Source organism: Nannospalax galili, unplaced genomic scaffold (genome assembly GCF_000622305.1).
Source record: "Nannospalax galili isolate Female #2095 unplaced genomic scaffold, S.galili_v1.0 scaffold242, whole genome shotgun sequence".
In the NCBI taxonomy this organism is placed as follows: Eukaryota; Metazoa; Chordata; class Mammalia; order Rodentia; family Spalacidae; genus Nannospalax; species Nannospalax galili.
In genome coordinates, this window is record NW_008348081.1 from 279,065 (window position 1) to 293,454 (window position 14,390).

At 41.5% G+C, this 14,390-nt stretch overlaps 1 protein-coding gene across 1 annotated transcript in view; it reads left to right on the top strand.

Annotated features, from left to right (window-relative positions):
- Positions 1-8,268: 8,268 nt before the first annotated feature.
- The window catches only part of Mtmr7 (myotubularin related protein 7), a 114,872-nt gene continuing 108,750 nt past the window's right edge, over positions 8,269-14,390 (top strand). Inside the window, exon 1 of the mRNA XM_008844512.3 lies at positions 8,269-8,417. Coding sequence (XP_008842734.1) covers positions 8,394-8,417 — 24 coding nt within the window. The 5' untranslated portion in view covers positions 8,269-8,393. The remainder of the gene's footprint in view (positions 8,418-14,390) is intronic.

Genomic DNA, 14,390 nt, shown 5'->3' on the forward strand with positions numbered 1-14,390 from the left:
GATGGAGGGGTGAGACAATGTGAGAGATAAATAATGCCTAGCTAGTTTTGAAAACCAGAGGGAACCATATTACTCCTACAACCTACTGACAAATTATACATAGCAGATCAAGAAATATATGTCTAGGCAAGGCTTATCTGAGAACAATTGGTCTATAGCAGTATTTTAAATGAACAGAATTTAGTACAAAGTGGTTAGAAAACTAACATAAATGAAGAAAAAGAAGGGGAGAAAGAAGAGGGACAAGGAAAAGTAGAAGGAAGTTTAATAAGCGGCATCACAGCTGGGTGTGAGGTACACAACTGTAATCCCAGCACTTTGGAGGGAGAGGCAGGTGGATCTCTGTGAGACTGAGGCCAGCCTGGTCTACACAGTGAGTTCCAGGTCAGCTAGGGCTACAAGCAGACCCTATTTCAAAAAAAAAAAAAAGTGCTGTTAAGTGGATCATTCTGTCCTTATAATTACTGAGAATGTCACTGTGACTGAAGTGTGACACCCTGCAGTGAGTATTTGCACAGGATACAAATAACTTCATACTGTGGGTTCATTCTGAGAGACCAATCCAGAATACTTTTATTAGCTTTCATCACCAACCTCCAATTTTGTTCTGAGTCCCTGACATTTGAACAAAATGTGGTCAAGCACCCAAAATTGGCATTGATCTGCATATCTGGCCATCCATCCTTCAAGGCATGTGAAATTTCCAGAAAAACTACAGAGTTCTGCTCACTGGGAGAATGGCCTCCCCTCCATCCTTTGTATATATGACAATGTGAATCAACTTAGTGCCACTGGAGTGTTCTTAAAATTGGTAAAAGGGTAAGTTTTATGTCATTTTACTATGATTTTAAAAATTAAAATTACATTAGTAGAAAAGTACCAAAGGGTTGGTAGTGGGCCATGGCTTGCCAGGATTTCCATACCACAGTCCCTATCACGTGCAGATACCTTGAGTGTATCTGAGTCTTCTCAGGTCAAAAGATCACTGTGACATACCTGTATCTATTACAACCTAAACAAGCTGGAGAGCCTTTTATTGCTCTGGGCCCCATGCAGAGCTGGTAGCCCCAGTGAATAGCTCAGTAATAGGTTACCTCATGGAGGGGTAAGGGCATAATATGAAGTTAACTTGTCTTTCCTATGAAGAAGTTATTTTAATATACCCTATACTACTGAAGGTCCCTAGAAAATTCACTGATATGTCAGGAGCCCAGATTTTCTTGGGCTGTAGCCCCATTCTGGGATGCATATTGCTATACTTGGGCCTCTGCTATTTTCTGTGCATTAGATATAATAAGAAAAATGCATTATTATTGTTATCCATGTAGTAGACCCTGGGATCCTTGACATGGTGTACTGATCAAAGTCCCCGTGAATAAATTGTGGCAGAGAGGCAGAAAATTGCATTTCCAGATGAAAATAAACTGCTTATGATGATCTTTGCCTAATGGAATGAACAAACGAGTTACTTTGGAAGAACTGCATCTGGCAGGGATGTTAAAAGTGAATTTTGAAATGAACCTCAAAAGCTTTGATAGTGAACTGTTGAAGCAAACACATAAGAGATAAACAGATGCAGGCTACAGAAAGTGCTCAGTTGATGATTGAAAGAATATTCATTGAGTACCTACTAGAAGGCAGTGGCTGATTTGGCTGCATTTGCAAGATAGCAGTAAGATGTGTCTGGGCTTTAAACAGTAGAATAAGGTAATGATTCAGAAGGCAACTGTAAAACACCTAAAGGTTTTTAAGCTGCAGAGTAATAGTGAAACTTGCTTTTTATGAAGATTAAACTGACAGCAAAAAATAACATCCCAACCAAGAAGAAACAACAAGATTGTGAAGCTGAGTTACAACACTGAAAAAGGAAAAGGATGCAATGAAAAAATGTCCTTATACGGAGCCAGTTAGAGACATAAGCTGAAGCAGATCCAAGCCAACTGAGCTTTTGAGATCAACAAGACAAATAGTGAAATCAGGAGGTGATTTCACATTAGGTAAATGTATAACTAATTTTCAACATTGTTTTGACAAAGGACTTGCCATAAGCAACTTAAAGGAAGTACAAATTTACTTTGAGACATGGTTTTGGGAGGTTCCAGCCATGGTTGTTTAGCTCCATGTGCTTGGGTAGAACATCATGGCAGAAGCATGTAGAGGAGGCTGTTCACCTCATGGCTGGCAGGAAGCAGAAGGATAGGAAGGGACTGAGGACCAGGTCTAACCTTCAAAGGCATGCCCCCCCCAGTTACCCACTTCCTCCAGGAAGGCCCCTACAGCCTAACATTTCCACCATCTTCCCAAATAGTGGCACCATCTGGGACCACACACTCAACACAGGAAGTTGTTGGGGATAGTTACTATTCAAACTCTAACAATGGGAGGTTATAATAAGGGCAAATAATATTATACCTTGAGGGCAGGGGCTGTGATTGCTTTCATTCATACTGTAGTCCCAATGCTTGGCATAAAATGAGGCCTCAATACTACTATATGTCACGAAATGTACTTGATCTCATGGAATTTTCATATTCACCTTAAGAGGTATAATTATCCCACATTTTTGCTATAATCTCATGTTTCATTTTGACCACCCTTATGGATACATAAAAATAGAGAATATTATAATGAACACATTACACACACCTACATCTGCTCAGCATGAGAAACAGCATTACAATATTATCTTAGTCTGCTATGGTTTCACTATTCAAAAATACTCTAAACTGAGTGGTTTATAAACAACAGAACTCTGTTAATTACCATTGTGGAGGTTGGAAAGTTCAAAATGAAGATGCCAGCTAATTTGTGAATGGTGACGACCCACTTCTTGATTCATAAGACAGCTTCCTTAACAGAAGAGGCGAGGGTCTCCTCATGGGCTCTAATCTTATTCATGACAGTAGATTAGTGAATCCTAAAGGATCTCCTTCTCAGACTACCACCTTTGCCTTGGGGGTTTGGGTTTCAATAGGCATTTTGAAGTTCCACAAAATTTAGACCATAGTACCATCATTACTTCCATTTTATAGGTAAGAGGACTGAAACTGAGAGGAGTTAAATAATTTAGTCAAAGTCTCACAGCCAATATATGGCAGAGCTGCAATTTGAATACAGGGCTTGGGCTTCTTTCAGAGCCCAAGTTCCTAACCATGGTTTGTGGTAAGTGGATTATTATCGTGAGTGTGAATGTGCTTATGTGTGTGGAGGCCACAAGTCAACTTTGGGTGTCATTCCCTAGGAGCTGTTCACCTTGTTTTTTGAAACAGAATCTCTCACTGCAATGTGGGGCTTGCCATTAGGTTAGGTTGGCTGGCCAGTGAGTCCTTGGGATCCACCTGCCTCAGCCTCCCCAGTGCTGAAATTACAAGTGTCTATGCCACCATGCCTGGCTTTTATATGGGCTCTTGGGATCTAAACTCAGGTCCTCATGCCTATGTGGCAAGCACTTTTCCAACTGCAAAGAACATCCAAGGGGATATACTCAGCAGGTAGACAGAAATACATTTAAGGAGAGAATTCAGGACTAGAAATATGGAGATGGGAAGTATATGTATACAGTGTTGCTTGAAGAGGTGGGCATGAAAAGCAAGTAAGTAGTGTAAGTGGCCTGAGGACATAGGCTTAGCCTTGAGCCCTGAGGCTTCCTGGAGAGAGAACAAAATAAAGGAGACTATTTTAAAACCTTGCCTAATCACAGAGTAAGTGCTCTTTTTGGCTGCCCTGGAGTTTCTTTTTGGTTTCTGGAAAAAGGGCAGATAAACAGTCCACTCAGTGAATTTTCTCTTTATCTTTGATAAAGGACAAGCCAAAGATTATGTGATATTTCACACTGTCAACTTCATAAAAATGCTGAAGGTGGGAATAGGATGGTAGTGTTTTCAACAAGGCAAAACCTCAGATGCATCTCTGGTCCTATCATATTGGTGTTTATAACATTTTCTAGCTGAGGCTGGGCTTGTTTGGAGATGTGCGCCCTCTTTCACATGTAGCATGGGTCACTAGGGTTTAACAGTGCTGACTAGGGTTTTATTGAATTTGCGATCATTATCAATATTAGCCCCCCAAGGAAACACTTTTTGGTGTCACTGACAGATCATTGGGTTGCTTAGGGAAAAATATAAGTATTTCAGAAAAAGACCGGCAAGTGTTTGATATGCTTCCAAATCTCTTCAGGCTACTACAGATCATGGAGTTTTGGGAAATTTCCCAGTTAATATCAAGTTTTTATTAAAAAATTCCCCTAAATATTATTTACAACAAGAATATCTGGTGGTTACATGTTTTTTGGTTTTTTTCTAGATGTTTGATAGTACACAGTAAGGCAGCTTACGCCTTGCATAGGACAAGTCTTTAGAGCTCTTTACATACAGCAATTCCCTTAAAATTCAGAAACACAAAATGTAGAGATAATATATTATTTTGATTCTCTCTTAAATTTCTCTATAAACTCGGTATAGAGTAAGCTAAGCTGGAATACTGAAGTAACTATCAAATCTTCCTCTGTCTTGAAGATGTGAGAATCACATTTCAAACAGAAAATAATGACAGTGAACTTCTATGTGAAGTCACTGTGGCCCAATGTACTCAGCTAGATCAAAATGAGATGAAAGAAACAGGCCTATTCCTGAATCGCTGTTGAAGAGTCAAAGCAGATTGTTGTCTAAGTGCAAGAACACCTCTCTGTTGTTCAAGAAACTGAAGGGCCACACAAGGTCTTGGCTGAGGTTTGGCCCAGAGGAGACACAGCCTCTCTCATAGTCCATTGACTATAACTAGTCACAAGGCCCCAGTCAACTGTCAGGGGATTGAGATATATCATGTCTTGTGTGCCCAGGAAGGACAAAGAAGTCAATACTGGTCTGTACACCAATACCCACCATTAGATAATGGAGTAATATCACACAAGGCAGGGATGATAAACAAGGACAGCCTCTATGTGCCTTGGCAAGGGAAATAGTTGGTGAATATGAAAGTGATTAAGTCTTAACTCTGATAGTTTCTTTGATGGTACAACTAGTTTTGCTGAAATTCACTTATTTTTCCATGCAGATCCACAAGTACTAGAGAAAGAAGCATTTTCTAACCTATCCCATCAGGCATAGGTTAATTCAGTGGAAATCAGGGAGTGGATCCATCTGAATATTATGTGGGGTTAGAAGAATGAGTTTTCTTCACTCTGTACTTTTTGGCCTGATGCCAGATGCGGAAGTTTCTGCTGTGTGAAAACTCAGAGATGCAATATTCATCTGAATGGCCTGTGATTCATTCCAGACACACCAGATATCAAACTTTTAGAGCTAAGAATCTGATCCTAAGTCTATCCAAAGAGTGCAGGGGATAGATAGTGTTCTTGAGGTTTCCTTTGGCTATTTCTACACGCTCTGTAGCATCTTAGCTGGTTTACCTTCATTTCTTGGTGTTAGCCTTATCACGTTTACAACTAGGCATCATTCTCACCTATGTCTCACCTATCTCTCAGCATGACCATTTAAGCTTAAGAATGAGGTGGTGGCACATGCCTTTAATCCCAGCACTCGGGAGGCAGAGGCAGGCGGATCTCTGTGAGTTCAAGGCCAGCCTGGTCTACATAGTGAGTTCCAGGACAGCTGGGGCTACAGGGAGACCCTGCTTCAAAAAAGACCAAAAAAAAAAAAAAGAATGACAGCATTACTTCAGTAAGCTTATTTTGTTTTTCAACCATTCAGGATGAATATAGTTAATCATTTCAATAAAACATATTGTTCTCTCACCTTACTACCCTCAGATCCTTGCTACTTAAAAAAAAATCAGTCTCTTCTGCTCTGCCAGATGATAGGTGGTAGAAGCAGTGAGCTTGGGGGATATATGGTAGCATTGTAAGTATTAGATGGGGCTGGGGAGATGGCTAAGTGGTTAAGTGTGTGTAGTGCTCTTCCAGAGGATCCACGTTCTTGGCACCCACATTGAGTGATTCACAACTGCCTCTAACTCCAGCTCCAGGGGATCCCATGCTTCCTGCCTCTAAGGGCACTTGCACTCATGTGCACATGCCCCATATATTACATGCCCCATTATGTACATATACATATTTATATGTAATTAAAATAATAAAAATAAATCTTTAAAAAATAACTGCCAGGGGCTGGAGAGCTGGCTCAGCAGTTAAGACCACTGGTTGCTCTTTCAGAGGACTCAGGTTCAATCCTCCCACCTACATGGCAGCAAACAGCTGCCTCTAACACCAGTTCCAGGGGATCTGATGCCCTCTTCTGTCTTCCATGGGCACTGTACACACGTTGCACTTACAAACAGGCAACTCACCCCCCCGCCCCCGGCAAAGAGTCCAATGTGGTCCAAACACATTGTCATGTAATAACCTCCATAATGATGGGGTTGGAGGACAAGCTGAGAAAGATTCCTTAGGGAACTATTAGGCCAAGTTCAAATACTGCTTATAGAAACTTCTATACTATTATATTTCCATCATATTTATTGTCAACTTATCCTAATAATCTGCTTATACTTAATTTTAACCAATGCTTATTTTATAACTATGATAAACACACTTTCAAATTAATTTCTGATTTTTTCTCAATGTTAGGCTATTTCAGATTGCTCAGACTTGCATCTTTTCACCTATTGATTTTTTAACCTATGCTAATAATACTTAAATGCAAAAGTTCCTGATCAAGTATAGTTTTTATTGTTATTTTATGTGTATTAATAATATTGCCTGCATGCATATAAGTGCACCCATGTCATGCAATGCCATGGAGGTCAGAAGAGGCATCAAGTCTCCTGGAACTGGAATTACTGACAGTCATCAGTTGCCATGTGGGTGCTGGGATTAAAATCCTGGTCCTCTGCAAGAGCAATCAGTGCTCTTAACCACTGAGTTATCATCTCTCCAGCCTCCTTATTCAGTAGACTCTTGATTAGCTGAGAGAGAGAGAGAGAGAGAGAGAGAGAGAGAGAGAGAGAGACTGACTCAAAGCACAGAATTCTAGGATATCCTATTCATAATGTTCCCTTACATAGATGCAAAGTTCTTATAATATAAAATGGAATTTGGAGATGGAAGCACCTTTGAGGCCACCTGAGCTGATGTCCTTATCTTGTAAATGAGACAGGCCACTGTGATTTGGGACAAGACTGCTATTGACTATTTCTGGTGTTCTTCAGCAATGAAGAAATTATACGTTGGTCATTCTTGCCATTTGCAAATGATGATTTATAGTAAGTGCTTGTTCTGACCTCCCACAGTGACAGAAGGATGACATGGCACAAAACATGTGAGGGAATGGGGGAGTATTACAATGAATTCAACATTATTGAATAAATAATTATTTGGAAAAATGCAATGTGTCTATCATGGATTGAACAACAACAAAAAAAAAAACGGTAAAAATCAGTATATATGGATAAAGAATTTACAATACTGTTAGGGCCAGGAAAACTGTGAGACAAATATTGTTCCAAGAACAATGGACAAACTCACTAGATAAAAGTATAGACAGTTCTACGAAATTTCAGTATGACAGAGGATTGTGTGTCATTTCTTCTCCCCGGCTTTTCCCAGTGGCTTAATGGTACCACATAATGGAGGCTTTCTGTCTCTAGCTTCAGTTTAAAGACGTTGGTCCATGTGCACCCAACACAGAGTTCCAACAGCGAAGTCACAAGCTGATGACAGATGCCTGACATAAGAGCAAACTTACTAGGGCGCCAACAGTACTGATAGTAACACCAGTTTTATTCCAAATACTATTAGCAGAGGCCCTGCCAAAGCACAGCGCTCAACAGCCCAAGCATACTGCATCAGGGTGTGTGAGTCCAGTTCCTTTTTCCTGCTCCACCCCGAAATCCCACCAACACTGGGATGCCCTGAAAGGCAACCAATAAGGGTGTAGAACTGCACGTATTCGGTCCCTTCTCTTCTGTAAGGGGCCACACCCAGCAAAAAGCCCTCACGGAGTCCTGGAAAACAGTAGTGCCACAGTATTACCGTATTTCCCGGCTGACCCTCTATGGTACTTTGAGTGTCTCATGCTGGTTCCAAGATCCTGGGCCCAAAAGATCCTCCTGCCTCAGCCTCTCTAGTAGCCGGAACTCTATCCTAAAAACAACCTAGCCGGGGCCAGGGAGGAGGGGCGAGGATAAGAGCGAAGTCCAAGACCGTGGTCCCCACAGGTGAGAGCAGGCGCAGAGCTCCGATCCGGGGCGCGCAGGCGCCGGGGGGCGACGCATAGCCAGGCGCGGTGCGCCGCACCTGGAGGCGGAGCCAGACCCGCGCGGGTCCCGCCTACGCCCGCTCCCGCCGAAGCCCCCTCCCCTCCCTTGCCATCGCGCCGAACGCGCGCGCAGGTGCGTGAGGCCGCGCCCGCCAGGGACCCTGGAGACGGTAGCCAGCCATGGAGCACATCCGCACGCCCAAGGTTGGTCGCCTGGGCGGAGGAGGGAGAGGAGGAGGAGGGATGCTGAGCGCTTTGGAGGCCCCAGTGCCCTGCGGGGAGCTGGACCGCGAGCGAGCCAGGACAGGCGGCGCCCAGCATCTTCCGAGCTGCGAGGCCGGCTTTCCTGTGGCTGGCGCCCAGGCCTAGCTTTCCCCGCGGCTGGCTCTAACCTCTTGCCCTTGCGGGGTGCGCAGTGGACGTAGGCCTAGGCGGGAGGGAATGAGCCCCAGTTGTGTGCTGAGGAGCAGTGTGATGATGAACGTTTTTCTTTCTGGCCTGGCTCTAGGCTTTTAAATGTACATTTTTACCAGCAGTTGATGGTACCTTTGAGCAGTTGAAAAGGAAGCAAGCTTTTCAATGGTAGGTGGAAGGAAAGCGCTTTAGAAACAGGGCTTACATGCACTTAGAAGCTCGTTGAATCTAGGGCTTCAGACTCCCAAACACCGGTCCCGTTTCACTGGTAGGAGCTGCTAGGGGCCTTCCTCAGAGCCTGGGATCCATACTTGCCACCATGGCGTGCTCTGTTTTCAGTTTGCTTAGTTCTTCAGGGAGAAAGATTCGTCCACTGGTTATGTTTCAAACAACACCAGGTTTTGTCACTGAACAGAAATGACCGGTTCTTGATTATCCAGTTAAATAAGACTGGAGGCCTTGGCCATTGTACCAAATCTTTACACTGTGGTTATACTATAATTTAGAATGAAAATGATCGAAATTCCTGCCTAATTAAAAAAATCCCCGTGAAAGAATACTTTTAAAAATCGTGTTGGTTATGTCTTGCTACCACTACCCAGTTCCTTTTGGAATGAGCTTGTATTCAAAATCTAGGCCCCTGATAGTCTGTGTTTGAGTGGACAGAGCTCATGTGGCCCCAGGGATACTTTATGAGAAAGTAGGTGTAGTTACTTTGCTGTATACCCAGAAAGAAGAATTTATTCCTACATTCTGAAATGGTTGCTGAGTACCTCTGTAAAAACCTATTTAATATTATGTCAGCAGAAGAATCAATCTTCTAGTTCACTGGAGAATGTCAGTTCCAACGGTAAATTTAAATTGTATTGATGTTTCACTGTGGAATTAAATTGTTACTTCACAGTCAGGAAATTGTATAGTTAGAAGACAGTGCCATAAACCACAAGCAAGGTGGCTCAAAGCTTTTAGGGTTTAAATGGTACTAAATAATTTATTTCAGAATGATGAATTTAACTCATAAGTTCCCTCTGCCTTTGCCAAGGGCATCCTTTCTTCTTTCACAGTGGAAGGGGCCCTTTATAAAAATGGTGTGTTATGTGAATGTCAACAGCAGGGGTGATGGTATCATGGTACCAAATGTCATTATCTTATAGACTATGAACTTGGGGGGAGTAAAGGCCAGAGGAGGGCTTTGAATACCCTGGAACTGGAGTTATGAATGGTTGATAGCTGCCATGTGAGTGCTGGGAAATGAACTTGGGTCCTCCACAATAGCAGCCAGTGCTCTTAACTGCGGAGCCATCGCTCTGCCCTTTTTATGTATTCTTAAAACTGGCTTTCATCAGCATCTTCTAGTGTAGTTTGTCAAGTCAGAATTCCTCTGTTCAGAAATTGGTGATGAGGATGATGCATTCAATGAAGTGTCATTGGATTTCAGGGTCTAACATTTAGGAAAGTGCAGGTTCAAAAGCAAAACAAAAACTCTGAAATTATGTAGGTTGGGCAGATGAGATACATGTATCCATTCATTTCATCCCACAGTTTACAAATCATGTACCACGCTCTGTGTGAAATAGGTACTAAGTGCACTGCACATGCAGGAACTCATAGCCTGGAAGGGGCACCAGTGATAAACATGACATCGCACGACAGAGACATGTACAAGGTACATGTAACAAGGTACAGTGGATGCAAAGAAGAGAATTGACAGGGTGAATTGCCACATGGTCCTGTAGGCCTCTCCACCCACTTTTCTTCATACGCATTTCCATGGGAGGGTGAGGACAACCTTCTTAGCAGATCTTTGTTAACATGGAAGGAGTTGAAGATCAGGAGCATTTATGACAATAAGTGGTCATATAATTGTGCAAACATATAAATAATTGTAATTTCAAAGAACCTGAAAGCAATAATGATGCTAAAAGTGAACAAGTTTTTGAGAACAAGTAGTATCTTCCTTCTGTCTTAAATATTTAAGTTCAAAATTGATTTTCACTGTTTAGGTGACCATGGACTCCATGTGCCTAGGGATAGCTGTGAATGCAGCCCCACACAAAATCATGAACTTCAAACAAGACTTTTAATGTGATTTCTTAAAAAAAAATCTCAATTGCATAGTCCTTGACCATGAACTTTGTAGATGACAGTGCCGTGTAGTAACATCAAAAGGTTGAATATATTGGGGTGAGGAGGTGGCTCCGTGGGTAAGGAACTTGCTATGTAAATATGAGCATCTGAACTTGGTCTCTAGCATCCATGTAAAAGCTGGTTTTGGTGGTACATGCCTGTAACCCCAGTACTGGGTATCGGGGATACAGGTGGGGGTGGAGACAGCAGGATTCCCAGAGCTCACTAGTCTAGCCGAAACAGCGAACTTAAGGTTCAAGAGAGACCCTGATTCAAAAATAAGGTGGAGAGCCATAGGGTGATAGTGGAAGACACCAAATGTAATCCCCTGGCCTCGGAGGATGTATACCCCCCACACACACAGAAAAAGAAAAGGTTCTTGGATATGTCTGAATGAAAAGAACACAGCTAACTTCAAAGCATACATTGTAAAATATGTAGTTATTAGCAGTCACATTCATTCTTATTCTTTCTATGTTCTGAGGGAACTGAATAGGGGGATTTCCTTGATTTCATAGCCGTGTGCCTTGGGTTTGTATATACAATGTTTGCTTAACAGACCCTCGCTCCATTTGACACAGTAACTGGAGTTTATTTTAAGAGGAAAAGAAATGTGTGCATGTATCATGTACAGTTGCTTTCTTATTAACAGTTGGAGTCATTCATTTGCTCATAGCCCGTCCTCTACTTGTCTCTGGAGTACAGCTTAGGGAGACACATACACATCAATTATTTTGAATGCATTACACATATTTCTCTCTGTGTGTGTATATGCATGTGTGTCTGTGACCTTAACTAAAGCTTTTAATAAAGCATATGCTAAACAAGATGCATCTCTCCCAGAATGGCCCCTGTGGAGAAAAGAATCTTCCAAGCACAAGCTGCTTAGCCACTGGGTAGAAGTGAGGGCAGCCAGTGTTACCTGTACTCCTCACAGTGAACTTCATGCTTTCTACTTCACTGTTGTTCTTCTACCACTCAGAAAACTTGCCCAGGGGAAATTGTTCTGTTGAGCGCTTAGCAATAATTTGAGTTCAACTGTTTATATAAAAAGCCTTCCAAGCCCCTAGAAATAACTTGAAGTGTTGGTAGGATTTCATTTGGTTCTGGACTGAGCTTAAAGAGTGGGATCTGGCTATGTAATATCTTCTTTTTCTGAAAGACATTTTTCATTTGTGAATTTGAGTTATTAAATGGAATTTGTGATATCTCTAATATAGACCTTAAAATCTCTTTCCCTCCTTTCTACTCCTGCTCCTTAGACTGAGCCTGTGCTATGTCAGAGCCTGTGCTATAGTCTCCTAATTTTCTCTTTTATTCTTTCCTAACTAATGCTGTTAGGACAAGAATTGATCACATTACTCCTTGTATTCTGTTTCTCATGGCAGTGACCAACTACCTGACAAAAAGCAGCTTAAGGGGGGAGGGTTCGTGTTGGCTCACAGTTGGAGGGCTTATAGTCCATCATGCAGGGAAGGCATGGTGGTACTCAGTATTTACCCAGAAGCAGAGAAAGAGGGATGCCACTGCTCAGTTGTTTTTTCCCCTTTTTCCTTTTTCCTTAGTCTGGGATCCAAGTGCATGGTAGGTTTTCCCTCTTTGGTTCAAACACACTGGGAGCCCCCACCCCCACCCCACACCCACCTCACTATGGCTCACTAATGTCCTAGGTATTCTTTCTTAAGTCCAGTCAAGCCAACAAGTCAAACTCAGTCTTCTTAATCCTCTGCCAAAATTTCAGAGCGAATTCTCATTCTCTGTGAACCTCAGCTATAAAGTAGTAATCCCTAGAGAACTGTAGGGCTGAGTGCAGCTGACCATGTCCTATTTCCCTTTGTTTTGTGACCATCTTCCAACCAGGGCAGTAGATTTCTCAAGTATGACAAGTTCTTTTGTATCTCAGGGTTTGGACAACCATTCTTTTGTGGGGGGAGTGGCTCAGGAGACACTAATCCTCATCTACTTAAATTTTCATATTCATAGTTCCCATTAAATGTAATCTGTATAGCCGATTTACCAGTTTTCTCACTCACTTTGGTATTATTTGTCAGTTGATAAGCCCATCATCCTCTGTCACCCTTCCAGATAGTTCATCAGAGAAAGGAAATTCTCTCAAATGATGACTGAATGAATCCTGATGTTCCTGATGATTGATGGTTTCCTTTTTTAGGGTTATGCAGAGTTCTGTTAAGCAACCTATTTTAGAATCTTGCCTAGAATTAATGTCAAGCTGACCACTCTGTATCCTCCATTTGGGAATAATGATCTCATTTGCAAGTTCTTTCTCTGAGGGATAGACATTAAATCATGAGAAGATTTTCTCTCTGTCAGTTACCATCATTATACCTTTGGCATTGGGGCCATCTTTTATTTAGCAAGTAGATGATAAAAGTAACAGTGCATATAGAAACTAACCACAGTTAATGTGAATACATCTTCTGTCTTCTTTCATTTCATGCATCAAACTTTTTATTTTCTTGGAAATTTAGAATTATCCAGTCGGTTTAATAGTTCTTTTAGCTTACTGTATCATAGTATTTAAATATTACATACTCTTAAAAAATTTTTTTTCACTCTGTGGAATTAAAAAATGTAACAACCATTTCTCAATTTAAAGCCTTTTATAATACTGCTCCAGTGAATATCTCAGTAAGAATTATGTGCATGTGTCATGTCTCCCTTAGGCCAGAACTCTAAATGGAATCATTGTATCAAAGAATATGAACCTGTTCCATGGTTACAATGTGTTGCCAAATGACTTTTGAAAATTTAAATCATTTGAAAATTTCAAAAATGGTATGGATTAAGTATCTTTCTTATTTAAAATTTAAATTTATTTTTATTTGTGCATGAGTGTTTTACCTGCATGTATATAAGTGCACCTGTGCCGTGCAGTACCTGCAGAAGCCAGGAGAGGACATCAGATTTCCTGGAACTGGAGTTATAGACAGTTGTTAGGTGCCATGTGGGTGCTGGGAACTGAACCTGGGTCCTCTGGAAGAGCAGCCAGTGCTCTTTACTTCTGAGCTGTCTCTCCAACCCTGATATCTTTCTTACTGTACCTTTGCTTTGTTCTGGTTTCTTTTGTTGCTGTGACAAATAACTGACAAAAGCAACTTAGGGGAGGAAAAGGTTTCAGCATATAGGTTACAGTCCATCATTAAGGAAAATCAGGGCAGGAAGTTGAAGCAGAAACCATGGAGGAGTGCTGGTTGCTGGCTTCTTTGAAGATTCATGCTTACCTAGCTTTTTTATACAGACCAGGAATAGTGTCACCTACAGTGTGCTGTTATTAATTCATCAATTAACAGTCTAAACACTCTCCCACAGACATGTCCATAGCCAATCTGATCTGGGCTCTCCCTTCCAGTTGACAGTTGAAGCTAACCAGAACAACCTTATTATTGAAAAGCTTCCTGCTCTTTTCAAAGAATAACACTTCTTTCTTTCATTGTATTTCATTATTACTAATGAGGTTGATGCTTTTCCAGATAGGTTTATTTTTATATGACAATTTTATTAAATATGACTTTAAAAAGTATTTCATTTTTATTTTTAAGAGTGTGTGTGTATATGTGTGTATGCATGTACGTGCATGTATGCACATGAGTACAGTGCCTGTGGAAGCTAGAAGAG